We start from the raw sequence: 26,090 nt of genomic DNA, 5'->3' as shown, positions 1-26,090 counted from the left end.
CTGCTAAACTTAGGTTTTTAAGTTGAAACTGGTGAAAACTTTTTACAGTGTATGTCATGTCAAACCTGTAAAACCTTTGTTCATCTTCGGAACACAAATTAAGATTATTAAGAAATTGAATTATAAAGTTGTTATATTTGTTTTCTTTGCACACACAAAGAGTCAGAAAGCTCTCGAATTTCGTCAAAAACATCTTAATTTGTGTTTCGAACGAAAGTCTAACGGGTTTGAAATGACTTAAGGGTGAGTAATTAATTTTATTTTTGAGCAAACTCTTTCTTTAACTGATGTGACAAAAATGTAATTAGACAGCTGGACAAATGTGGAGATTCATTCTGAAAGTGATTTTGTACAACAGATGCAAATGGAAGTCTTAACCATCATGAATTGTCATCTTTGTTGTTATGAAATTACATCAAATTTTGACCTGTAACATTAAAACAACACAAACAGCCTGAACAACATGTGCATATAGTGAAGTATTTATGCTGAAAAACAATAATTTACAATATTGACAGCAAAGTCATACTCCAAAAGTAGATGTAAAAGTAAAGCAATTTGGAAACTGTCCTACATCACTGTGGTTGAGAAGTTCAAAACAGAAAAAAGAAAGATGGCAGCTCCATCACTGAAGCAGGACAGATGTTTGTGTGTGTGAAGGGTCCTGGACACTAGAGGTTTCATCCGTAAAACTGAGTATCTGAGAGGTGATGAAGAAGAGGGTGGAGTGCTTATCAGTTCTCAAGAAAAGCCACGTAGTCGGTAAGTCTGGCCAGCTGTTGTTCGTTTGGAACCAAAGAGACCGGGGGCGGATCTGGAGAGAAGGGGAAGGAAGGCAGAGGAGAAACATGAGAGAAGAGGGGATTCCTTCAAGTCCTCTACAATCTGCTTCATAACACATAGACATACGAATGTAAACAAAGCTGTGCGCAGAACAAGCGCATTAATATCTCTGCAAGAGAGTCTGTCGCAGATGCGAGAGTTTATCCAAGTAAGAAAAATGTCATGGCAACTGTGTTGAATTAATAAACATCAGCTGCGTTTGGTGAAAGCTGCAGGTCATCAGTACTGGGAATCATTTCTCAATCGTCAGTTATTTAAATGCATTACAGACATCTGCACTGTCTCACGAGGCCCGTGCAGAAACCCAGATGCTGCTTGTTCCTGTTCTTTTGGAATAAATGTGTCTCGTAAAAACGGTTCTCAGCAGTTACAGGGAAACACATAAAAAGCTGTGTGCATTAAACACACAACACAAAAAAACAGCATTCAGAAAGACGAACATAAGGTGACCAAGAACTAATGAAAGTCTTGTCATTTACAAAGTGAAGGAATCTTTAAGAAACTGTGAGAGCCAGTCTGCAACAAACATGAGAGCGGGATGAAAGTGGAGTCGGAGTGAAGTCACCATTTCACGTGCTTGTTATGAAAAAAAACATGCAGAACCATTAACTCATTGGAACAAGCTTTTTGAACAGAGGAGGGGCCCTGAATGAAACCTTATGGAGAAATGAGTCATAGAGCTGGAGAAAAAAAAAAATCTGTTCTTATTGGTAATAAGAAGTGAAACAGTGCCCCCACCTGGTTTTTGTGGCATGATCATCCTGGTGTTTGCATCTGCTTGCCATCCTTGGCTAACTACACCTTAAAGGAAAGAGAAACAGACAATTATATTTCAAAGACAACAGAGGCTGTTCACTGTCATCTCTAAACCAATACAAGTTGCTTTTGCAGACTTTGTTACTTTTATTCTAATGATGACCAAACAGCATAAAAAGTACTCCAAAAGAACCGCAAGCTTATTTCATGGATTAGTTCACTCCAGAATCAAAATAATTTAAAAGAATTCCTGATAATTTACTTACCCCTATGTCATCTAAAATATCATATTTCTTTATTAAGGTTTTTGAGGATAACATTTCAGGATCTTTATCTATATAGTGGATTTCAATCGGGATCAGCGGGTTCAAAGTAGTGTTGGGCGATATGCTCAATTTTCAAATCGCCCTATCGTCAGCCTGAGAGATCGCCGATACACGATACTATCGTGCTAATTTAATTAATTATCTCTGTACTAAATTCCTTATTCGTTTTGTAAAGGTAGACTTTCTTTTGGCATATGATTAAGTTGTGCGTGTACAGAGCGTTGACTATAGTTCTGCCGGAGTTGTTCAAGTTACTTTCGGTTTCATTCTCTGCTATCGTCAGTGAGTGAGTTGTAAATGTGCGTGCCAGAATGTAAATGAATGAATCTTTCTTTACCCGTCATATTGCGATAATGTTATCGCTGTATGTCTGAAGGTTGTCATCAGGTGATGTTGTAGTTAAGTTCATATTGAATGCGGAGAAGTGACGCGCGTGTAATTCACGTGCGTATGTTTAGCGCCATCTGATCGCATCGTAATTCTAATTAACGCCTATAGACGTTACTGAGATGAATGTTTGTTTACTGTATACAGACTAATTATGATACATCGTAAATTAATTACCTCTGTTATCCTAATGACTGCAATGCTAATATAATATAACACTCCCTTTAGAATCAGTTAATGTACCACCGTACTGTATGATGAAAATCTCCCATTCTCACTGCACGAGGTGCGTTAAGGCGCGGTGGCCTCTCTATGCGTGTGTTTATACCGCGGCAAGTTTCTGAAGCATCCTAGAACAGACTCTCTGTGCTGCATTGCTAAAGTTAAGTTCTTTGTTGACGGATAATAATAATAATCGTCTAACTATCGTCAAAGGCATCAGCAACAGGCGATATCTCTGACTATCGTCGATACACGATACTATCGTCTATCGGCACAACCCTAGTTCAAAGTCCAAAATGCAGTTTCAATGCAGCTTCAAAGAGCTCTACACAAAACCAGCTGAGGACTAAGAGTCATTTTCTAAGGGAAAAAAAAAACGTATATACGTTTAAACCACAAATGCGACCCTGGACCACAAAACCAGTCTTAAGTAGCACAGGTGTATTTGTAGCAATAGCCAAAAATACATTGTATGGGTCAAAATGATTGATTTTTCTTTTATGCCAAAAATCATTAGAGTATTAAGTAAAGATCATGTTTCTTAAATATATTTTGTACATTTCCTAGCATAAATATATGAAAACGTAATTTTTGATTGGTAATATGCATTGCTAAGAACTTCATTTGGACAACTTTAAAGGCGATTTTCTCAATATTTAGATTTTTTTGGTACCCTCAGATTCCAAATAGTTGTATCTCAGCCAAATATTGCCATATCCTAACAACTTATTTATTCAACTTTCAGATGAAATATAAATCTCAATTAAAAAAAAATTGCCCTTATGACTGGTTTTGGGTTCCAGGATCACAAATGCTCATCTTCTACTAACTCTGCGTCCACGGCTTCATGCATTACATGATCACGTTGGAAAGGTAACGCATGATGTAGGCGGAAGTACCAACCCAGTGTTTACAAAGCGAACGTGCAAAGAAAGTCAAACGCCCTTTACAAAAAAGGCTAAACAATGATGTCAGACAATTTTGAAGTTGGAGAAGAAAATGAGATGAGGTTTTCACCCTACACTACCTTTTTGAACCGGAGTACATAGATGATGAACTAAACATGCGTGCCTTTGAAACGTGATTATGTAATGCATGAAGTCTTAGATTCAGAGCTAGTGTAAGATGAGCATTTGTGGTTAAAAAGTGTATACATTTTTTTTTTTTAAGATAAGACCCTTATTCCTTAGCTGGGATCGTGTAAAGGTTTAGAGCTTTAATAATCCCCTTGGGGCAATTCATTTAGACTTTCGTGGTGCTTCACATATACAACACTTAAACACATACTAAAAATACTCAAAATACATAGAAGAATAAACAAATAAATAACTAAATTTAATAAATCAGCTAAATCAACTAAATTCATTACAGAGACATATTGCTTCAGGTACCAATTTGTAGAACATCTGATTGAGATTGAACATCACCCAAGGGGCATCCACTCCAAATAATAATTCAAAGGGTGTGTGCGGTTTCCTATTACTTTATGTGCCATCCTCATAAATTACTGTTCATAATAAGATGTAAGACTTCACAAGAAAACATGAATTTAAGCACATAATTATAATGATTTTTGTTCTTTGAAGACAATGAGGAAAACCAAAAAATAAAGGAAAACGACGAGATGCTTTTAACAAACAAATTAAACAAAGTCCTGAGAATGCCTCTCTGTACATTAAAAGAGTTAAGCTTCCTCAGCACAAACAATCTTTGATGTGACTTTTTAATGACTGCATCTGTATTTTGATCAAATATGTTATATAATTATAATTGTTCCTAAATATTTGTATTCCTCCACTACGTCAACCTGTCTCATTAATGACCACCCTTTGAAGTGCATGTCTTCTCGTACTAAAATTGATGATCATCTCTTTAGTTTTTGACACATTCAGATCTAATTTCATCCTATTTCACCAAAAAGTAAAATCATCCAAAACTTGACCATATTCCTGAGCCCTCTGAAGCTGCACTGAAACTGCAGTTTGGACCTTTAACTTGTTGGTCCCCACTGAAGTCCACTACATGTAGAAAAAGTCCTGGAATGTTTTCTCAAAAACCTTATTTCTTTTCGACTAAAGAAAGACAGACATGGACATCTTGGATGACATGGGAGTGAGTAAATTAGCAGGAAATTCAGGAGTAAACTAATCCATTATAAGCATGTAAATGTATATATTAAATGTTTTTAAAAGATATGAAATATTGATTGGAACAAGCAAAAAAAGACTGGTTGGTATAGGAATGATTCGTACAGAGAAAAAAAAAAAAAGTGTCTCGGATTTTGTACCTTTGACCGCCTCTTCTACAGAGTATCCCACGAAGGCGGCAAAGTCCTCTGCACTGATCGAGGTGTAAGCTTGTGCTACTAGACCATATGCCCTCCTACGAGTGGACTCTACAAGAAACAAAGCACAAGAGAAAAACTAATTTTTCAAAAGGTGCCAATCTCCCAACACACCTGCAAACTTCTTTCCTTTCAACTCACACCCACACAAAAACAAGCAAAGAACAACAAATCTTTGGAAACATGTACTAAATCATGTTTTTTTATGTTTTAGTAACCAGTACAACAGTGGTAAAACTTTATAAAGTTAAACTTTACACTGACAGCAATTCACACCCATTTGTAAAAGCAGAGTAAGTCAATTGCCAAAAGCTCTATTTACAGGTGACCAAGAATATGCAGAGTCTACTGTTCAAAAATTTTGGGTCAGTAACATTGTTTTTGTTGTTTTTAGAAAAAAACAAAAATAGACAAAAATATAAAGCAGCATAACTGTTTTTAACACTGACAATACTAGGAAATGTTTATTGAGCACCAAATCAGCATATTAGAATGATTTCGGAAGGATCATGTGACACTGAAGACTAGTGTAACGATGCAGAAAATTTAGCTTTTCCATCGTGGGTATAATTTATATTTCAAAATACATTAATATAGAAAGCAGTTGTCTTAAAATTGTAATAACGATTCACAATTTACTTTATTTTCAATCAAATAAATGCAGCCTTGGCTTCTGTCAGTGTATTTGTCACACTTCTGATTAGGAATTGTGTGTTGTCACACATTATTATCCATTAACCCGGTGTGATTTACAGAAAATGTGGGAATAAATATAAATATTTGGTTTTGAAAAAACCACTTATAAACTCAATTATAGCGAACACAGGCAAATAAGTATGATTTGAAGGCTTACAGAGACTTTCAAACCCTTATAAGCTCTTGAAATAAATAAAAAGCAACTCTCAGAAGTGTTTACTAACAGCTACATGTATGCAACACCAGGGAGGTCAGCAGTGACTACAAGACCAGCATTTGGAAATGACACGCAGACAAGAACATGCTATTCAAGAATGCCCTCTACAGAAAGAAATTTGGATTCACTTGATGTGTGAAATATGTCTGGTCTTAGCACCTCGCGAGCAACAAGAGGCCATGAACACAGTTACAATTGAAGTACGTAAAGAAATTGTTGTATGTTGCTTGTTTATTTTTAGTACTTGTCAATCTATGCTAGCCAACCTGACTCCCAGTTCCTGATTTCTCACTCGCCTTGACCCTTATTCATGAATAGCAAGAGCTGCTGAGCAAGGCAGTGCTGGGGGGGGTGAAAGCAATGTCCATCTGTCCTATTCTGGTATTCTACCCCCAAGGTCCCCCAGCCATATCTCATCCTCTTACCTTTTAAAAATAGCATGTGCCTTTAACCAGAGAAGAAAGCTGAGGGCAAAGAGTGCAGAGTTTTCTTGTAAACAGTTACCTCTGGAATATTTCCATAATACTCTGTTTAAACTGATCCTTTAATGTGTAAATTCATTTGTACTGTAAATACAGTGATAAAATCAACTCAAACCTCAATAAACTTCAACATTTTATTTAATATCAAAGCATTAAGTCCACATTTGAGTAAACTGAATATACATAACCACATATTGAACAATGAAACAACAATGATCTATTGCTGAGCAAAACATGTAAAAGTAGAAAGATAACTTCTAAAGTGACCACATTAGAATTTTGACTACATTATAAAAAGTATAAAAATGGCACCTAGTTTTTCTGTAATTGAAATGCTGACACTGCTTAGCAGTGATATACAAACATTAAACCCTCTTCTTTTTCACTGTCCTTTGTTTGATCTTCTTGTCCTTCCTCACATCCTATTTACCCTCTAAGACACTCTTCCGTTTGTGCAACCCATTCACTCCTCTTCCTCATCTTCAGCATCTTCAAATTCCTCATCGTCATCTCCTCCAAAGTCCATCTTGGACAACAAAGTCTCCACTTGTTCTGTATCCAGAGTGAAATGGTCCATTCTTTCAAAGCCTGGCTCAGGCCTTTCTTCAGCCAGTGAGCTCTTCGCCACATCTTTTGTCTGGGTGATCAAGTTCTTGGAGGCCACCAGGAACTCTGCAGCACCACTTTGCTCCAGCGCCTGCACTGCCGTGTCTGTTAACTCTGTGGCTGCCTGAAGACGATCCCCATAACGCCTGGCCAGATTCCTGAGGGCAGCTATCTTCTCATCCTGCTCCTTGCTTATACGTTCTAAGAGGGCGTTCTTACGCTCTTCCAAGGCTGCGTACAGGGAATCGAAGCATTCACCAAGCTTTTGCTTGGCACGTTGAGCATTGTCCTGAACGGCTGTGCAGGCCTCCTCCATCTGGTTAAGCAAAGCCTGAAGGCGACCATTAACTGCTACAAGAGCATCAATGGCATTACTCAGCTCTCCTTTTTGAGCCTGATAGACACTAGCAAGTGGTGACACCTCACAGTCTTTATGTTGGCCAAATACCTTACACATGGAGCAAGTGGGAACTTGGTGAGTCACGCAGTAGATGTTGATCTTCTCATCCTCGTGTTCTTGGCACATTGGCTCCTTGGAGCTTTTGGGTTTTATTGACGTTTCTGTGGTGGTGGTGGTGCTGCCACCACCTCCACCTTCCTGCTGCTGTTTGTATATATCAATTATGTTCTCAACTAGAAGGTTTCTCTGAAGTCCATGCACGCCATGACGATCAAGAACCACTTCAAAACGGCAAGTAGGGCACCGGAAGACACCACCGGAGAAACGGTAGGGGTTTCGAGAGTCGTAAAGATCACTAGCACATCCTCGACACAGGTTATGTTGACAGGGCAGGATCACCACTGGTTTGGTGAACATATCCAGACAAATCGGGCAGCTTAGCTGTTTCTCAAGGCTCTCCATGGAGCCAGGAGGCCCCAACAAAGCGGAGGTTCGCTGAATGTCCATGTTAAAGGTTGCTTTGTTGCCTTTTGCTGTATCACTTCAATGGCAGTCTCCCAAAAAAGGTTAAAAGCAAGCTGCGGAACGGCAGTAAATGATTCCTTGCAGTTGTCAGATCTGTTCTGGGGCAATGTGGCCCTGGTCTTTATACTGCCCTCGGCCAGTGGGTGACACGCCGTTCCTCCAACCAATCAGAGCACACATTCCTATCCACTTGTTTTCAAGATTCATTTTTGGAGAAGCAAAAGCCCCCACCCCTTTAAACCCATGTGTTGTGTCATGATGATACCATAACACCCCTACCCTTTCCTGTACAGTGAAATTTCAATGTTGAAATGTTTAAAGTGTGACAAACAAGTTCATGTCAAGAAAACAAACCCTGTGTTACAAAATACCCTTTGAATTTTTACTACTAATTTCTGTATTGTTCACATGAAGAAAACAATACATTTTACACTAATAACCTTAAATAAATGACCAGATACTGAAAGAAGTATATGCAATTACTTTCATCATTCTTTTTATTTTCCTCGTATTGCAAGGGTAGTCTTTTTTAAGATAAATTTAATTTTGATGAACAACCCACAAATCATTCAAAATGTGTGATTTTTCAAAATAATTTCTTGTTTAAATAATTTTGAGTAACTGAGTAAGCTGATGTCCTAAAACACAGTACATAGGGAACCCATGAACACATGGAAAGGGTATTTTTAACCTATCCTTGGCCTGGGTGGGTCAGGTGCTGGCACGTGGGGATCAAATGAAGGCTGTGTTTTAGCATGATCCCTGAAGATGCTATATTAAACAAGGACAAGAGATTGCAAAAGAACTTGCTGTCTTATTTTCCAACAAGAAAATTATACAACAAAATGTAGCACTTTAATGATAGCGAACAAAGTAACTTCAGACTTTAATTGTCCCTGCAAACAGTCACCATTCAAAGGATTCACACTTGCCCTATGAATATGCTAAGTTAATGCCTGAGCTAAGTTTAGACCTGAACCACTTGAAATGGAATCTGGGAGGAGGATATGTGCCACTTCCCAGGGTAAATGTTTTTTATTTCTTCTTGCACATCCATCCACATTCAACAGTGACTAAATACATGTATGCTTCTAAAAGAGAAGGCTAATCACACAGAACCACAAATAATGTCATGTACAAAGTATACTTCTAAAATCAAATTAAATCTGACAGTAATTATCTTGAAGTAGAGGTTGTTTGACAAGAGTGAATTCTGCCAAGAAACATAAAACCTGTATTTTCATTCTTTCTCTCTCACTAAAACTCTCTCACTTTTTTCTCTCACTCAAATTTACAATCGATGTAATTTAGTCATGTAGTTAATTAGAGACAAAAAAATTTAAAGACAAAAAACACAGGGATGGACGTGGAAAGAACATTCGACCTGGTTTCATTGTCTGAATCTGTCTGGGAATTTGTTTGGCAATGCTAAGCACACAATTAGATCTCTCCTTTAATCCAGTACAGTCGTTTGCTAGAAACAGAGCTGCTTTAAAACAACTGACTTTTTTATTATCAACAGCCCAAAAAAGGGGCATTTGATGCCATTGTTATTCTCTAATTCCACTTATTAATCAATATATAACCTAAATGTTCAGAAAATTATATAATTTCCTATCATTGAGGTTAACATAGTACTTTATAAAAGCAGTTGTCTGGATGAGAGCTATATTTATACACAAAAAGAAATGTAAAGCTCAACAAAATTTAAAAAGATGAACACTCTATAAAGCTAGAAACTCTTATGCTAAAAATATATAAGTACCTATATCTTTTGTAACTTATAATTTACTGATGCTCTGAGAATACATTATGGACTGAAACATTTATTTCAAGACTGTTCAAACTTACAAGGGGCCACAGGGTGACTTTAAAGTATTCATATTTATTAATTATTAATAATATATTAGAGAATAAAAATGCTATGCGAAATATATATATATATATATATATATATATATATATATATATATATATATACACATATATATATATATATATATATATACACATATATACACACACACACACACACACACACACACACATATATATATATATATATATATATGTATGTGTGTGTGTGTGTGTGTGTGTGTGTGTGTGTGTGTATATATGTGTATATATATATATATATATATATACATGGGCGACATTTGACTCTTGAGTCAGGGGGGGCAAGAAAAAAAAAATCCGATGTAAGCATTAAAACAGTGCCCTACGGTATTGCAGCACATCAAAGCAGTCAATTAAAGTGCTGCACTTCAGCCCGGGCCGATGGGCCCTGACTTTTTTTTTTTACACCCCAGGGCTACGGCTTCGGGCCAATTTTCACGTCATAGTTCAGACCCGGGCCGGCATCGGGCCTGTTTTAGGCTTCTCCTTATTTTCATAATTTAGACATCCATCAATTATGGTGAAGAAAAAAAATGCCGTGCTGGTGGAAAAAACACGGAAATTCACTTTCACTTTCACTTTTGAGACCGACTCAGACACCGTTTAGTGTGTTTTAGCGCAGCTGAATCCGCGTTCAAGCGCACACAATAGGCTAAAACTCGCCCCAAGAACCGGCAAAAATAAATAACAATGAATGTGTCGAGGAAAGAGTAAGGACATAAATGAATTATTTATTAATTAATTTGTGTATTCTGAGTCAGTGTGGCAAAGATCCTGACTCGCAATCTCCTTTTTGGACGCGCCTTTAGAGAGAAATTCATCTTTACGGATTACATGAAAGAGTTTGTGCTTTTGATTTGTTTTATTTCGTTAAGTAATAATTTAAAGCTTTCTATAAATGTATTTATTATGTCTGTGAGGCATGCATTTTGCTTCATTTTGTTAAGCACTCCTGTTCAAGAACCAGACGGCAGAAAGCACATAATTTTTGTTTTCTTTATTTTATAAAAATGCTGTAACGTTTTTTTCGATGTATTACTCGTACTTTGTGAGCAAAAATGACGGATAATTTTAAATTGCTTCCAATGAAAAAAATGCAAGTGATTGCGCTGGTGCCTCAATGTCCTGCAAGCTTTAGCTTCCACTTTCTGCACAAACTATGCGCATATAGCGCACATTTATCTGTAACGTTTAAACTACCATTGTTTTATACTTGAACTGTTTTATATCTATAGATTTCCTTTTAGGCAAGTCGTGATGATTTGAGAAGGCAAACTGATCAAACAGACTATGATCAGTCTTCCGCTGGGCGCTGTTCGGTAAATATATATATATTTAACGAATAAAAAATGCTCCAAGCGTTTTTCTAAATTAGCTAAATAAAAAACGAAACTAAATATAAACATTTTGCCATTACATACAAAACTGAACTATTTTATAGCTGAAACAGTAAGTTGTTTTGGGAGAAGGGGAAAATATATTTTTATCCCGTCTATTGCTTCACCGTTATTTCGAGAATAAACCCAGCGTAAATATGCAAATGTCACTCCCAAAACATATCAGCTTGCATGTGCCGAAAAACGAAAGTTTCATACAAATTCTAAATGGATTATAGCCTGGAAAGTGCAAAGCACGCTCCCCTTATTATCACTAAAAGTTCATAGAGATCTCACAAAATTCCGATATAATTAATAAAGCTCTCTAAACTACACAATTAATATTTTATTTACATCGCGTCTACACTCATAAGATGATTCACGAGCGCACAAAACAGCACTTAATAAAAACCGATCAGGCGCTTTCAGCAGTGAGTGAATTCTGACAAGTGTTTCTAATTGTTTGCAAACAACAGATATGTCTGTGATTGGCTACATTGCTCAACGCTGCAAAAACACGTTGGATAGTTTGCCGGATCTTCAATTGCTTTGCTTTCGTTTGAGGGTTATATAGCACCGTCTAGTTCCCAAGTACAACCGAGCCTAAGCTTGGCTAAAGCAGTTGCAGCGGGGCTGTCGAGGATTCCATGACTAACCACAGGGGGGGCAACTGCCCCCCCTTGCCCCCCCCTAATGTCGCCCATGTATATATATATATATATGTATGTGTGTGTGTGACCCTGGACCACAAAACCAGTCTTAAGTCGCTGGGGTATATTTGTAGCAATAGCCAAAAATACATTGTATGGGTCAAAATTATTGATTTTTCTTTTATGCCAAAAATCATTAGGGGATTAAGTAAAGATCATGTTCCATGAAGATTTTTTGTAAAATTCCTACTATAAATATATCAAAATGTAATTTTTGATTTGTAATGTGCATTGCTAAGAACTTAATTTGGACAACTTAAAAGGTGATTTTTTCAGTATTTTCATTTTTTTGTACCCTCAGATTCTAGATTTTCAAATAGATGTATCTCGGACAAATATTGTCCTATCCTAACAAACTATTTATTGAGCTTTCATATGATGTATACATCTCAGTTTTGAAAAAATTTACCTTATGACTGGTTTTGTGGTCCAGGGTCACATATATATATATATATATATATATATATATATATATATAAAGAAATATATGGACCACAAAACTTTGAGATTTACACATCAAAAGCTAAATAAATAAGCTTTCCATTTATGTGTGGTTTGTTAAGATATTTGGTTGAGATGCAACTATTTGAAAATCTGGAATCTGGAAAAAATATCTAAATACTGAAAAAAAATAAACGCCTTTAAAGTTGTCCAAATTAAGTTCTTAGCAATGCAACTCATCAAAAAAAAAGTTTTGATATATTTATGGTAGGAAGATTACAAAATATCTTCATGGAACATGATCTTACTTAATATCCTTATGATTTTTGGCATTAAAGAAAAATAATTTTGACCCATACAATGTATTTTTGGCTATTGCTACAAATATACCTGTGCTACTTAAGAATGGTTTTCTAGTCCAGGGTCACATATTTATTTATTTTTCTCAGTATTTACTTTTTATTATAAAACATTCAAGCTTCTAGAGTCACAAAATTAGTTAACACTCCCGGTTTCTGTTAAACAAAAAAGTTGAAAACAAGCTGCTTTGTCATAATTATGACACAATAAATGCTTCAAACGAATGCTTTTATCCCACTTTGCCAAGCATGGTGACCCTACCATCTCTTAAATGCCAGATCATAACGAAGATGTGTTTAATTTCAAGGCCATTCTATCCCACTTCATTACAGACTTCATTTTAGAAATACAGCATAAACCCCAAACCACATGATCTCAGTACCTCTTAACGCTTCCATCACAGGGAGAATGTTTTCAGACCACTGGTAAGCAGCAATAGTGGTGTAGATCCCTGGAAAGTCTCGCTGCCAGATACGTTGTCCTACAGCCCATATAGCTGCCAGCTCTGGGTTTGCCTGTAATTAAAATCTGTATGAGAGACCTGAAATTCATTTTGCTTTATGTTAGACTAAATGGAAGCAAATAAGAAACTCACTGTTTTGATGGCCTGTGGTATTCGTTTCCAAAGGTATCTGGCATTATTCCTGCATATAGCAAACAACGTTATTGACAGAATCAACTGATTATAAAAATATTAATATATATTAATATTAAATATGTATCCTCACATGTCATTGTGCAGTAGATACAAAACTAATAACTGGGAATACACTTGAGGCGTAGCAATGCCACCAGGAGCCTAAAATGCAAAGTAACAGGTTTTAAAAAATTACTATGAAAAAGATTAACATGACAACGTACATAAAACCAGTCAGACAAACATGCCTGTTATACAATAACAAAAACACGTGCACAAGGTAAATTATTACTACACACAAAACGTAATAGATATTTATACAATTCCGCAATAACAACAATACGTTCATATTTATTTTATCTCATACTGATGCCTGGAGTTGTCTTTACATGTAGTGTTGTTTAGCTGACAGCCAAGATACTGTAGCTGTTTAGCAGATAACAAACATCCGCGGAATAAAAGCATTATTAAATAAATCTCCATATCTGTTTTTACCTCCAGCTCTTGAGTTTCAAACTGCAACAGCAGCTTTTCATCAAGTTCAGCCATCATGACAGACACGGGCATCTTTTACAGGAGCCTCATATGCTAACGGCTAAGGAAAACAAACCCGCTGCTGCTCTGGCTCTGCAACTCCGCACTGACACCTGCTGGACTGGAGAGCAAATGACGCAACTACAAGTTTCTAGAATCCTGGAATAGTTGACCTATTACTACTACCTTCTATATTTTGGATGCTGTAGCTGGAAAACAAAACTGTGGAGAGGTTTTAGAAACTAGTTTGAATTCTATTTAGAGTAAGAGTTGCTCTTTAATTCTTTCCCATTTCATCATTCTGTTTAAGCAGTATAGCACAGATTAGAGGCTTACAGCAGCTCTCTGAACTGCTCTTCTCAGAACAGCATAATATCGTGAGGTCAAACTTGATTGACTGTCCTGATACTGCTGGCCAGCTGCTCACCAGGTCTATGTCTAGTGAGAAGAGCATGTCTACAGATCCTCTCTCGCTGTCTATAATCCACCTCTCAAACACCTCACTGTATTTAGAAACATGTCACCTAAATCATATCTTTACTGTAACATCTGTGCTTACTACACATGGAGAAGTTCTAAATTGTGCTTATTTGCATATTTAAATCTTTATGAAGTCAAACCAAATTAAAACTGTATTGTGACTACAAAATTATGAATTTCTTAGTCCACGTTTCTTGTTTTAAACTGCTTCACTTTAGTAGATAGAGTCTAGATTAGAGTCTGCTCTCCAGTCTTATAAACATTTAGATCGACTTACAGTCAGACCTGTCTATATTTAGATGTAACCACCGAGAACAACAACAGATGCACCACATATGAGACTTATTACAGTCTCAGGTTTAGTGTGAAAGGGGAAAACCCTGTTAAGTGTGTTACGAAACAATGTCGGACGACATTGTATTAGATTACTCTGTTGAATCAGAATTTGTTAACGCTCTTAAAGAAGCACAAAGTAAGGAAGACTCTACATGTGTGCAGACCCTTCTCATAGAGGCAAGCAAAGAAAATCCAAATGTCATCATAGAGTTGTCAAATGATGATTGGATGAAAGATCCTGATGTCGAGCTCTCCCCAGCTGTACTGTTGGGTAAGTACAACACAAACACGCCTTGGTTGATACTTGAAAATGTATGACTAAATGACTTTTTCTAGCTTTACAGAATATTTTCAATCACATCAATCAACAACGCTTCAAAAATAACTTCAACCAAATCTAAAACCGAGAAGATAAAGTTCAGCTAAATGCTTTATTGTCACTCCCACATTCTAAAACATAAAGCAATAAACCATTAAAGGGATAGTTCACCCAAAAATGAAAATTCTGTCATTAATTACTCACCCTCATGTCGTTCCAAACCCGTAAGACCTTTGTTTATTTTCGGAACACAAAAAATATATTTTTGATGAAATCGAGAGCTTTCCCTGATAGCACGCGTACATCTTGGAGACGTCTATTTGACGTCTGCATTTATATCTGCAAGACATTTGCAAGACGTAGTTTGCTCATCTGCAATATGTCTATTGGACGTTTCCTATCAGATGTCAAATAGACGTCTATTAGATGTCTTTAAAGGGATAGTTCACCCAAAAATGAAAATTTGATGTTTATCTCCTTACCTCCAGGGCATCCAAGATGTAGGTGACTTTGTTTCTTCAGCAGAACACAAACAAAGGTTTTTAACTCAAACCGATGCAGTCTATCAGTCAAATAATGGCAGTGGATGGGCACCAGACCTTTAAAAGTAAAAAAAAAAAACATTCACAGACAAATCCAAGTTACACTTTTATACATTGATGTCCCAAGACATTTTGTGAGAAACTGAACAGTATTTATATAATTTTTTACCTTTGATACACAGCCACGTCCATCTCTCCTGAACACGAGTTTAGCTTTCGACTCGTTACATGTGTACGCGCTCTGGCGTAGTATACGCAAACGCCGGAAGCGATCTGTCGCATATGACACTCATTGTTTACACAGTGCACAGAGATTGTGGGTATAGCGGCTATTCAAAATGGTAATTACTTGCACTTATCCTGATTGTTCAATCCGATTTAAGGCTAAAAGATTACGTTTGCTTGCGCAAACTCATCCGGGACTGTTGACTTTTCACCGATTTCCCCTTCCGGTGTTTGTGTATACTACGCCAGAGCGCGTACACATGTAACAAGCCAGATAAGCTTGTGCTCATGACAGATGGACATTGCTGTGTATCAAAGGTAAAAAATTATATAAATACTGTTCAGTTTCTCACAAAAACCGATCGTTTCGTGTCTTAGGACATCAATGTATCGTCACGAGCCGCAGGGTGTAATTTGGATTTGTCTGTGCATGTTTTTTTTTTAAAGTATCCACTGCCATTATATGGCTGGCAGACTACACCGGTTTTCCTTAAAAATATTCGTTTGTGTTCTGCTGAAGAAACAAAGTCACCTACATCTTGGATGCCCTGGGGGTAAGCAGATAAACATCAAATTTTCATTTTTGGGTGAACTATCCCTTTAAGATGTTTATGATTTAGAATGTATGTAAAACTGACATCTTACAGACGTCTGCCAGACATTTGTATACAGCAGATGCTTTCCAGATCAAGAGATCTTTAACAGACATCTTGCAGATGTACGTGTGCTATCTGGGTTCTGACCCTGCATAGACAGAAATGCAACTGAAATGTTTCTGGACCCAGAAAAGACTTTGGTAAAACAGTCCATGATGTGACATCCGTTGTTCAACCGCAATTTTATGAAGCTACGACTTGATTTAACAATTCTTCTCCTTTAAATCATGTATTTCGCCATTAGTTCTACGAAGAGGAGGAGAATTGTTGAATAAAGTCCTATTGTTTTCTTTGCACACAAAAAGAATTTTCGTAACTTTGAAAAATTGCGGTTGACCCACTGATGTCACATGGACAGTTTTAACAATGTCCTTACTATGTTTCAATCCCTGGGAACATTTCACTTGCATTTCTATGTATGCAGGGTTAGAAAGCTCTCGGATTTCATCAAACATATCTTAATTTGTGTTTCAAAGTGGAACGAAGGTCTTACGGGTTTGGAATACTTAATGACAGAATTTTCATTTTTGGGTGAACTATCCCTTTAACTTACATTTGTCCTCATTGCTTCAAGTTCAACATCTTTGACTGTATATATGTACAGCCATGAACTACTAGGTATGTCATCAGCTCATTGGGAGATGCTTTAAATTCAACAGCCCATGTTTATGGTTCCACATGAGGTCACATTTAAGTACATCTAACGACAACTTTTACATGCGTCTACGCAGCTGCCTATAATAGAAATCAAAACATTAAAGCCTTATGTATAACAAATTGTTTTGACTAAATTCTAGTGATCAGCACAGTTACTGCTAGATAAACTAAAGAGTTTGCATCAAGGAGAAACAGATGCCCTTTCACTTCTAATTGGAATTACAGTTGACAGCCCAGGGCACTTTTGGAATTAAGGTCACAATATAAAGCAGTGGTGAGGATCAGATTCCCGGTCAGCTGTGATTGGAGGACAATGCCGTTGCACCTCATGATTTGTTAAAATAGAGAGTCTGATTCTATTCTTGGCTTGTGCAGTGATGATATCACCAGCAATGCTTTCCATTCAGCTGTGCATCTGGCATATTTATTGAACTGAGCTCTCTAAACACTCAGCCTCTGTGTTGTTTATAAAAACAATGATCTAGGCCCCCTTGTCATGCAATTGCCCTGTGCTGATCACATGTCATTTGTACTAAAAATACAAGATATAGAGCAACAGTGATAATATAAATAGCCATACAATCAGACAGGTAAGAAGTGGAAAGCATTGTCAACATTAGCCATGCTCTCTCAAGGCAGTGGGGCGTGTGTTGTAAGTCGAAAGGCCACGTTCTTGACAGAGAGAAGGCGGTCGTCTTTAGAAAAGACCAGGGGTTATAAACAACCAGGGATGGACTTTCTTTGTCCACCTGTTCTCAATGACCTGCTAACCCACCACTGGAAAGACATGCAGGATGGATTCTCTGATCCAGAGCAATTGAACAAAGTGCTTGAATTTCAGAGTGACGAACTGCTATGGACTGCTCAGAAACAGGGTGAGTCAGATTTGATGGATAGGATGAGATCTAAAATGCAACATATTTTTTATCATCAATACATTGGTCTTAAATGTGTACACTAACCTTTGTGCATTCAAAATGTTTCAGAGAGGGCTTTTTGAAAAGATAAACCTTTCTAAAATTGTAAAATTCCACAATACTCCCTTATATGTTAATATCAGTCATGCTCTTGAGCTTTAATATCCTGTTAAAAAGCAGCATATGTTGTGCATCTGTTGTGTATAACACCAACATATGTTAAAATTTAGATTCTGGTTCCCAGAATTGGATGCAACATACCTGTGCACTTAACAGGCTTCTAAAATAGCGTAACCAGAAAGCCTCCCTGCTGGTTTACTGCTTGTTTTGTGCTGGACTAGTTGGAAAACCATGTTATTCACCAGCAAAAAAATGCTAGTCAACCAGTTTGGTCTCTCTGATAAAGCTGTTTGACTGACATATTTTGCTGGTAAATAACATTTTGCTGGTTACCCAACTAGAACAGCATGGAAAATGTAACCTGCATGGAAAAATTAAAGAAATACTTTCCAAAAAGGAAAATTCTGTCATCATTTACTTATCCTCATGCCATTCCAAACCAGTGGTGGCATTTCCGTATTGCAGAGTATGGCCTTCCATGCCACACCCTGGCTCTTTGTTGGATTTCAGCTGAGGGGGATCCCCCCTCCCACCACCCCTGGAACGCGTAGTTGTACCCTAGGGATTTGTGAAAGGTTGCCACTGTTCCAAACCCATAAGACAAAACATACACCTGGATTAACTTTGTTGAATTTCATTCACTCAAATACCTCTGAAGAGACTAATTTAATTCATGCTTTTATTATTATAAACAAAGGCATAGCATGTGGGTATGCACGTGCATATGGGCCCAGACTGACTGAGGACAGAGCGCAGACCTTTTAATTTAAACGAGGGAACATATTCTTAATTTGTGGCCTAAATAAATAAATAGTCTACATGTCATGTGCAGGGCTCAATTTCTTGTGTGCATTTGTTATATTGCTGCCATAGAAATGCATTATTTTCTACGTGAGTTGGCTAAGATACACTAAAAAAGTAAACAAGGTAATGATACAAAGGATAGACATGAATGAATACGATGCCCTGAAATAAGGACTAAATTTGAAGGATATATTGGTTCAAAAGACATAAACTTAAACAAACCAACGAGCGAACGAATTAACTTTAAACAAGTACTTTAAAACTTAACAGTGGCTAGAGTTCAAAGTCTTGGCTTTTTAGCCTAATTTCCCACAACTCTGCTGACGCGCAACGCTAACGTAATCTGTTTAGTGTCTACGGCACTCTTTGCAAAGAAGGGCTCAGTGTGCTGTTCTCTAGAGACGTGTCTCGGCTTGACTTGTCCAAGCACGTTGTTGAGGGAGCTGATAAACTGCTGCTGGACACTGGGAAGGTCAGAGAATTCATTGATGGACTGTGCATAGGTAGGATCATTGGCATTCTCTGCACCTCTCTGCTCGAATTTCTGGTGCCAATGCCAAAAAACGAGATCCTGCTCTCTTTCAGGGTGGAGGCAGGTACATCTATGTTATCGCTTTACACTGAGGAGGATGAGAATCTGAGGTTTTAAATTAAATTAAATTAAATTAAATTAAATTAAATTAAATTAAATTAAATTAAATTAAATTATTTACAGGTAAAATGTGAGTAGTGAGTACTTTTTTTACTTTCTTTTTGCATTTTTTTGTCTTTTTGCATTTTGAGTCGCTGGGCCAAAAGTGTGTTTGCATCAGTTACACTAAAAAAGTAAACAAGGTAATGATACAAGGATAGACATGACACGTTCTTTTAATTCTTTCAAATATATAATATATAAACATAGAATATATAATTGCTGTAGCGCCTCAGTTCAAGTGGCACATAAACCAATCATCTCTTGCTCTTTACTATAGCATGAAACAAACATGAATGAACATCAGAATGTATCTTGTTTCAGCTGTGGAGAAACATCATACTTTTTCAAGTTCAAGTCCACCAATGTTAATTTACTCTCCTGTCTGGTTTGTTTGTTGGACAAAAATGGCAGATGGCATTATAATTCAGGTCAGGTCAGATCGCCTGTCAATTAAACTCCCTGCAAAGGCTTTGAAACGATCCATGAATGTTTTCATGGAACCATAGATGATTATAAGGAGATTTTAGTTTAAAAATTGTATATTGAGCACATCACATACACTCTTTAAAAATAAATATGCTTTTAAAGGTTCTTCACAGCGATGCCTTAGAAAAACTATTCTTGGTTCCACAAAGAACCATTCAGTAAAAGGTTCTTTAAAGAACCAACTCTTTCTTACCTTTTTAGAATCTGAAGAACCTTCTTTCTCCAAAAAGAACCTTTTGTGGAACAGAAAGGTTCTTCAGATGTTAAAGGTTCTTTATGGAACCATTTAGACAAAAAGGTTCTTTTATGGCATTGTGAAGCACCTTTATTTTTAAGAGTGTATGCATAAGCTCAATCATACATGCTTGATATTTTCTTTAAAATATCTGCATTTGATTTCAAAGATGAATGAAAGCCTTATGGGTTTGGAATGACATGGGCAAGTAAATGATGAGAGAATTTTCATTTTTGGGTGAACTATCCTTTTAAAAGGACGTTTTTGCAACAGAAATTTGCATTTTTATCATCACAACATATGCATAAAAAAAGTCTAGTGACCAATCAGCTTTAACTGTTTTAGTATTAGTAATGACCTGCTGTGTAGTTGGATATCATCTGGATATGTATATAACATATATGAGTCATACTGTAATCCAGGCTTTTACCATGGACAGCGCGTCTGCTAGTAAACACCCCTCACATTCCCTGCACTCCCTTTTGATGAGACAGGCGTCTTGCGTGAGACACACTGACACACTGAAGCTTTTCGTGCAAGGATAACAAAGCTTGCGTCTTCTAAAATAGCCTAAATGTGCCACGTTCTACAAGTCCTTTATCACTTAACTCACGCATTGTATCAGTGAGTGAATGCAGCATTACTGTGGTGAGGAATCTGTGTGGAGTTGACACAGGATTTCCAAGGGATTGTGGTAATCTTCTGTGCATATGAATGCCATGCACAGATCAATACTCAAGAGCCCTGATCTCAGTCGCTGTTTGGATTTGTCTCCATGCAACACCCCTACGACTCATTCTGCAGATTCCAGTAAAGATTTTCCTGGTGCGCCCTCGAAAAATGAATGATCTCATACAACCAAGAGATTATGCAATTTAACTCTCTGCTTCTATTGTAAATATCTAACGTGTTACACTGCAGGCACGTTTTAGCATACATGGAAGTAGCCTATAAAATTTGATCCGTTTAACAATGGAGCATGTCTTAAATGTCCCTGAAAGACAGGTCTATTATTCAAATACAACAAAAGGCAACAAATGGGCATAGATGTTAGAAGCTCAAAGGCTTTAGCGTCTATCTCATGCATCAACAACTAAAAATGGCGCCAGTAAGCTATGACCAACTGATGGAGAACAATGGCTTACTAAAAATAGAGGCAAAAAGTGCTTGAAGCCATAGGAAAACATGACTAGCACTATATAAACTCAAGACCTTGAAAGCCTAAGCCATTTGAAAAGGTAAAAGGATGCTAAGAACTATGCGCTTTGAGAACCTCTGTTCCACTGTGCAGCTGAATGGATGGCAGGCTCTGCTGGATGATAACTCTGAGTTAGGACAGGATCATTGGGAAAGAGCTCATTTACGTTCCTTATGGCTCTACAGAGCCGTAGTGAAGGGAGACACAAGAGGGCTTCGTAACCTTCTTAAAAGGAACTATATTGATGTTGATGTGTTTTACAATGTGAGCCGGGAGGAACTTGAGTGGCAAGCTCACCCAGACACCACCTTTGGACCCTCAGGTAAAAATGGTTGTTTGTGGGATAAAAACTTTGGCGGTTATTCAAAAAGATCGTTTTTGTGCTGTGTTGATGGATGAAATTAAGGATGAGTTTATTCTCTGATAACAGAGATTAAACAAACATTTTATGTTGCTGTTTTTATATTTTAATATGTATTTATTTTTCTATTATTTGGAATACTTGGAATGGCCTTCTACTTTCAATGTTTTAACTTCTAAATATATATATACAAATTATTTACATTTTTAGGGTATAACCTGTGCTGATAATCACTTATCTAATTTCTAAATGCCTTAATGGTTTGACATTCACTGATGTAATTAAGAGTTTGAATGTTTTTACTTATTTGGTATTTAAGAAACATTTCTTATTATTATCATTGTTAAAAATCTTGCTTAATCTTTTTGTGAAAACCTTAATGTGCCTTTTCATAAAAGTACCATAAAAGTTTAAAAGAACAGTGTTTACTTCAAGTAGATTAAAAAAAATACAATTTAAAAAGTGTTTACTGTCACACTTTTTTCTTGATCACTTTATTGCATAGTTGTTAATAAATAAAAGTATGAATTTAACTAAAATCTTACTAACCCCAAACCTTTGAACAGTAGTGTACATCAGGTGTGTAATTTAGATTTAGGTAGATATGATTTAAAAAAAGGCTCACAGTGTTTTATTTTGGTGTGTGTTTTCTAAAAGATTTGATTCAAACATATCAGTTGCGATGGTCTGCCAATGTTTCCCATTCCAGGTCTTTGGTCTTTGGAGTATAAAAGAGAACTGACAAGCCCACTGTGTATTGCTGCCGCGCAAGGTTTCACTGAATGTCTGCAATATTTACTGGAGCACGGTGCTCATCCCAACCTCATTGCGGGAGGAAAGGCGGCACTTCATGAGGCCTGTGCAAACGCCAACACTGAATGTGTAGAGCTGCTGCTGGAACATGGAGCTAATCCAAACCAGACGACAGAGGAGGGACTGACTGCCTTACATCTCTGCAGAACACCACAATCACTACGGTATCACCATATGAATATGATACACAATACACTGTATATTATTACAACTTAAAATTGACATAATGATAAGTACACTATTAAAAATAAAGGTACTTTAAAATGCCATAGAAGAACCATTTTTGGAAAGAACTTTTTGTGAAACAGAAATATTCTTCAGATGTTAAAGGTTCTTTATGGAACCATTTAGACCAAAAAAGGTTCTTCTATGGCATTGTAACGCACCTTTACTTTTATTTTGAATCTTTTGAAAACATTGTCGTGTATACGTGAAACCTTTTAAAAACGCAAGAGAAAAACTTTTCAGTTTTTGTCTACATCGTTGTCGTGTAAATATAGCCAAAGTCTCTGGTGTCCCCAGAATGTGTCTGTGAAGTTTCAGCTCCCACAAATGATTTATTATATAATTTTTCTAATAGCACACATCCAAAGCACGCGCACAGAAAGCAGCTGCCACACCGCATCTGAGTACTAAACTAAGTTCTCTTTCATGTCTTATTGCGCTTAAACTGTCAAATACACACAGTGTAATATACAGTTGCTTGAGCATTTGCCATTGCGTTAGAACTTCTTTGGGAAAACAAAATGGTGGTGCATTGGGTGGAAACTTGCAGATTAAGGGGCGGTAATATTACATTAAGATCCCCTTTTTATATCATGGGGGAAAAAATCTGAGCTTCTCATTTTTTTTCAAGCTTGCAGACAAAGGCTTACAAAAAAATTTACTGGGTTGTTCTTTTTCACGTTTTCTTGGTTGGTAGATGCACTGGGGACCCGATTATAGCACATAAATTAGGAAAAAGTCTGATTTTCATGATATGTCACCTTTAAAAATATTTTATCTCTTTAAGAGCGTAGTGCAAAATATGAACAACAAATCCTTTACCTCAACAATTATTTACTATTATTTCAATTTCTATCATAGTTGTGCCAAAACCTTGGTGAGATATGGTGCCAAAGTGGACATACCCAGTGAAGAAGAGGATGAAACACCACTGCATGTGGCAGCTAGACATGTTCTGCCCCACCATGCACAGCTGTACCTACGATTCGGAGCCTGTGTGAACCATAGCAGCTCTTCGGGTGAAACGCCTCTGGGAGTGGTTTGTGGAGTCGCCCCAGAAAAGACAGCTGACTGTGAGGATGACCGATACCTTGAGATCTGTCGTCTTCTCCTGGCCTATGGAGCTAACATTAATTCAGCTGATAAAGAGCGGCGCAGTCCTCTACATAAGGCAGCCCGCAGTGTTCAGCTGGTGTTGGTGGAGCTTCTCGTGGACAATGGGGCTGATATCAATGCCATTGACTATAACGGATGTTCACCATTATCTAGTGTTCTGCAAAGCTCTGTGGTTCGACATGAGTGGGAACCTCACAGAATTGTTCAGACTTTGCTAAATCGGGGCTCTATTAAAGTCTGGCCACAAGCACTGCTGAAGGTGATCACTGATAACACTAAAGGTCCTTGCACACTGAGTCCAAAATTTCAGACTCAGTGTCCAAGGACCATAAGATAAAAGCCCTGAGATTTAAGGTCCTTCCACATTGAGTCCCAAATTCTCATCTGAAATTTGCACGTTAAAAAATAAATACGACCTCACGTTGCTCCAATCATGTTTACACACTGCCTCCGAAACTTTTGTCCGTCATAAAAAAAGTTCGGATTGGGTTCAATTTTCTGCATTTTTCGCATTCGTAATAAGCGTTTTGAGAGGTGTTTTTAAAATTCTGAGCCACCGTGATGTTCTGTGCATGACAAATTTTGACGAATATGAAAAAACACATATGAAAATGTTGGTCTCAGTGTGCAAGGACCTTAAGATAATAGTCCTGCGATTTAAGGTCCTGTACACTGAGTCTGAAATTCTTGTCTGAAATTTTCAGAATCACGTTCACAAACTGCCTCCGAAACTGTCATAAAAAAATTTGTATCGGTTAAAATTTTCTGAGTTTTTTACATCCGTAGCATGCGTTGTGAGAGGCGTTTTCCCAGCTGAAAAAAAACAGCTAAAACCAGCCTAGGCTGGTTGGCTGGTTTTAGCTGGTCAACCAACCTGGTTTTAGCTGGTCAAAACTTTTATCCGTCATAAAAAAAAAATTCCAATCTGGTTCTATTTTCTGTGTCTTTAAATCTGTAGCAAGCATTTTGAGGTGTTTTGACAATTCTGATCCACCGTGACCTTCTGTGTGTGACGAATTTTAACGAATACATAAAACGCATATGAAAATTTCAGACTCAGTGTGCAAAGATCTTTATTCTGTACATTAAACAGTGTTCTTATTTTTATTGACATAAAAAAAAAACAGATGTAAAGTCTATCAATTTACTCATGTCTTATTCATCTTTCATTTATCTACTTTTTGGTATGATCAGTTGTCAAAATTACTTACTTTCATTTATGTTTTTTGGTTTTCAGGTATTAACAGCCTGTGCAGAGGCACCTAAAACTGTGGAAATCTTGTTTAACTCATACACACTTGTTCCTGTGACTTACAAATGGGTTGAAGCTATACCTGAGGATATTTTTCATGTAAGTCTTTCATCATTTTTTCAGTACTATAAAACCTCTGGAAACATAATTCATAGCATAAATATTTCAAACATTGTGTAGCAAAACAAGGCTAAAAGGCTTAAAGATGAAGTAAATCAGGATTGGAATGAGTCAATGCATGCTGATGCTGTTGGTAATATTGCATCATTAATACATGAATATTCTCTCTCTCTCTCTCTCTTTTAGCTTCACAGAACCTTTTATGAGTCTCTTTTTGCACTGGAGTATAAACCTCGTAGTTTACAGCATCTGTGTCGGTCTGCACTGAGGAAAGAGTTTGGGAAAAACTGCTACTTATTCATTCCCAGGCTCCCCGTACCTAAGCCACTTCAACAGTACCTTCTTTTGGAACCGGAGGGGTACATTGACTAGAATCAGACCTTTTGGCAGAGAACTTTATAAGTTTTTTTAACACTAGAAATGTAATACTCTGACAAAGCTAACAAAGTTTCACTTGCAATGTCACCATACAGTGACATTTTAGAGATTGTATTTTTCCACCTGTTTTCATATAAATAACCATTATATTAGTGTAAATACCTTTACTAGATATTTTATTGTTTAAATGACAGTATGTATGTGTATGCTATAAATCATTCATTAATTCCTATAAAGATGCATTTGCAGCTAAACTAATGTTTATTGCAATATTTTCACTGATAAATATTTTCTTGTTTGTCAATAAAATAATCTCTTTTGTCGAGTCTGACTGTCTTTTCATTTCTCCAGTGCATAATTTTGGTTGGCAGAAATAAGTATGTTATGCTGACATTTAT

At 36.9% G+C, this 26,090-nt stretch overlaps 3 protein-coding genes across 3 annotated transcripts; 1 reads left to right on the top strand and 2 right to left on the bottom strand.

The window, feature by feature from the left end:
- Nucleotides 1–315: 315 nt before the first annotated feature.
- cops8 (COP9 signalosome subunit 8) lies at nucleotides 316–13,850 on the bottom strand. Its single transcript, XM_073845918.1, has 7 exons — nucleotides 13,720–13,850; nucleotides 13,316–13,386; nucleotides 13,183–13,231; nucleotides 12,970–13,102; nucleotides 4,822–4,929; nucleotides 1,582–1,644; nucleotides 316–814 (listed from the first exon to the last, which is right to left on the bottom strand). Exons 1-7 carry the CDS (start codon nucleotides 13,789–13,791, stop codon nucleotides 735–737), a joined length of 576 nt encoding a protein of 191 aa, XP_073702019.1. The 5' UTR covers nucleotides 13,792–13,850; the 3' UTR covers nucleotides 316–734.
- Nucleotides 6,431–7,880, bottom strand: trim63b (tripartite motif containing 63b). The gene has a single exon (XM_073845917.1). It carries the CDS (start codon nucleotides 7,784–7,786, stop codon nucleotides 6,737–6,739), a length of 1,050 nt encoding a protein of 349 aa, XP_073702018.1. The 5' UTR covers nucleotides 7,787–7,880; the 3' UTR covers nucleotides 6,431–6,736.
- Nucleotides 13,851–14,640: 790 nt separating the features above from the next.
- Nucleotides 14,641–26,010, top strand: asb18 (ankyrin repeat and SOCS box containing 18). Its single transcript, XM_073845916.1, has 5 exons — nucleotides 14,641–14,845; nucleotides 22,498–22,765; nucleotides 23,688–24,201; nucleotides 25,180–25,293; nucleotides 25,501–26,010. The coding sequence occupies exons 1-5, from the start codon at nucleotides 14,641–14,643 to the stop codon at nucleotides 25,684–25,686; spliced, it is 1,287 nt and encodes a 428-aa protein (XP_073702017.1). The 3' UTR covers nucleotides 25,687–26,010.
- Nucleotides 26,011–26,090: the final 80 nt, after the last annotated feature.

Source organism: Garra rufa, chromosome 8, assembly GCF_049309525.1.
Source record: "Garra rufa chromosome 8, GarRuf1.0, whole genome shotgun sequence".
Taxonomy (NCBI): Eukaryota; Metazoa; Chordata; class Actinopteri; order Cypriniformes; family Cyprinidae; genus Garra; species Garra rufa.
The sequence above is the reverse complement of the archived record's forward strand: the minus strand, read 5'-3'. Positions and strand labels throughout refer to the sequence as shown.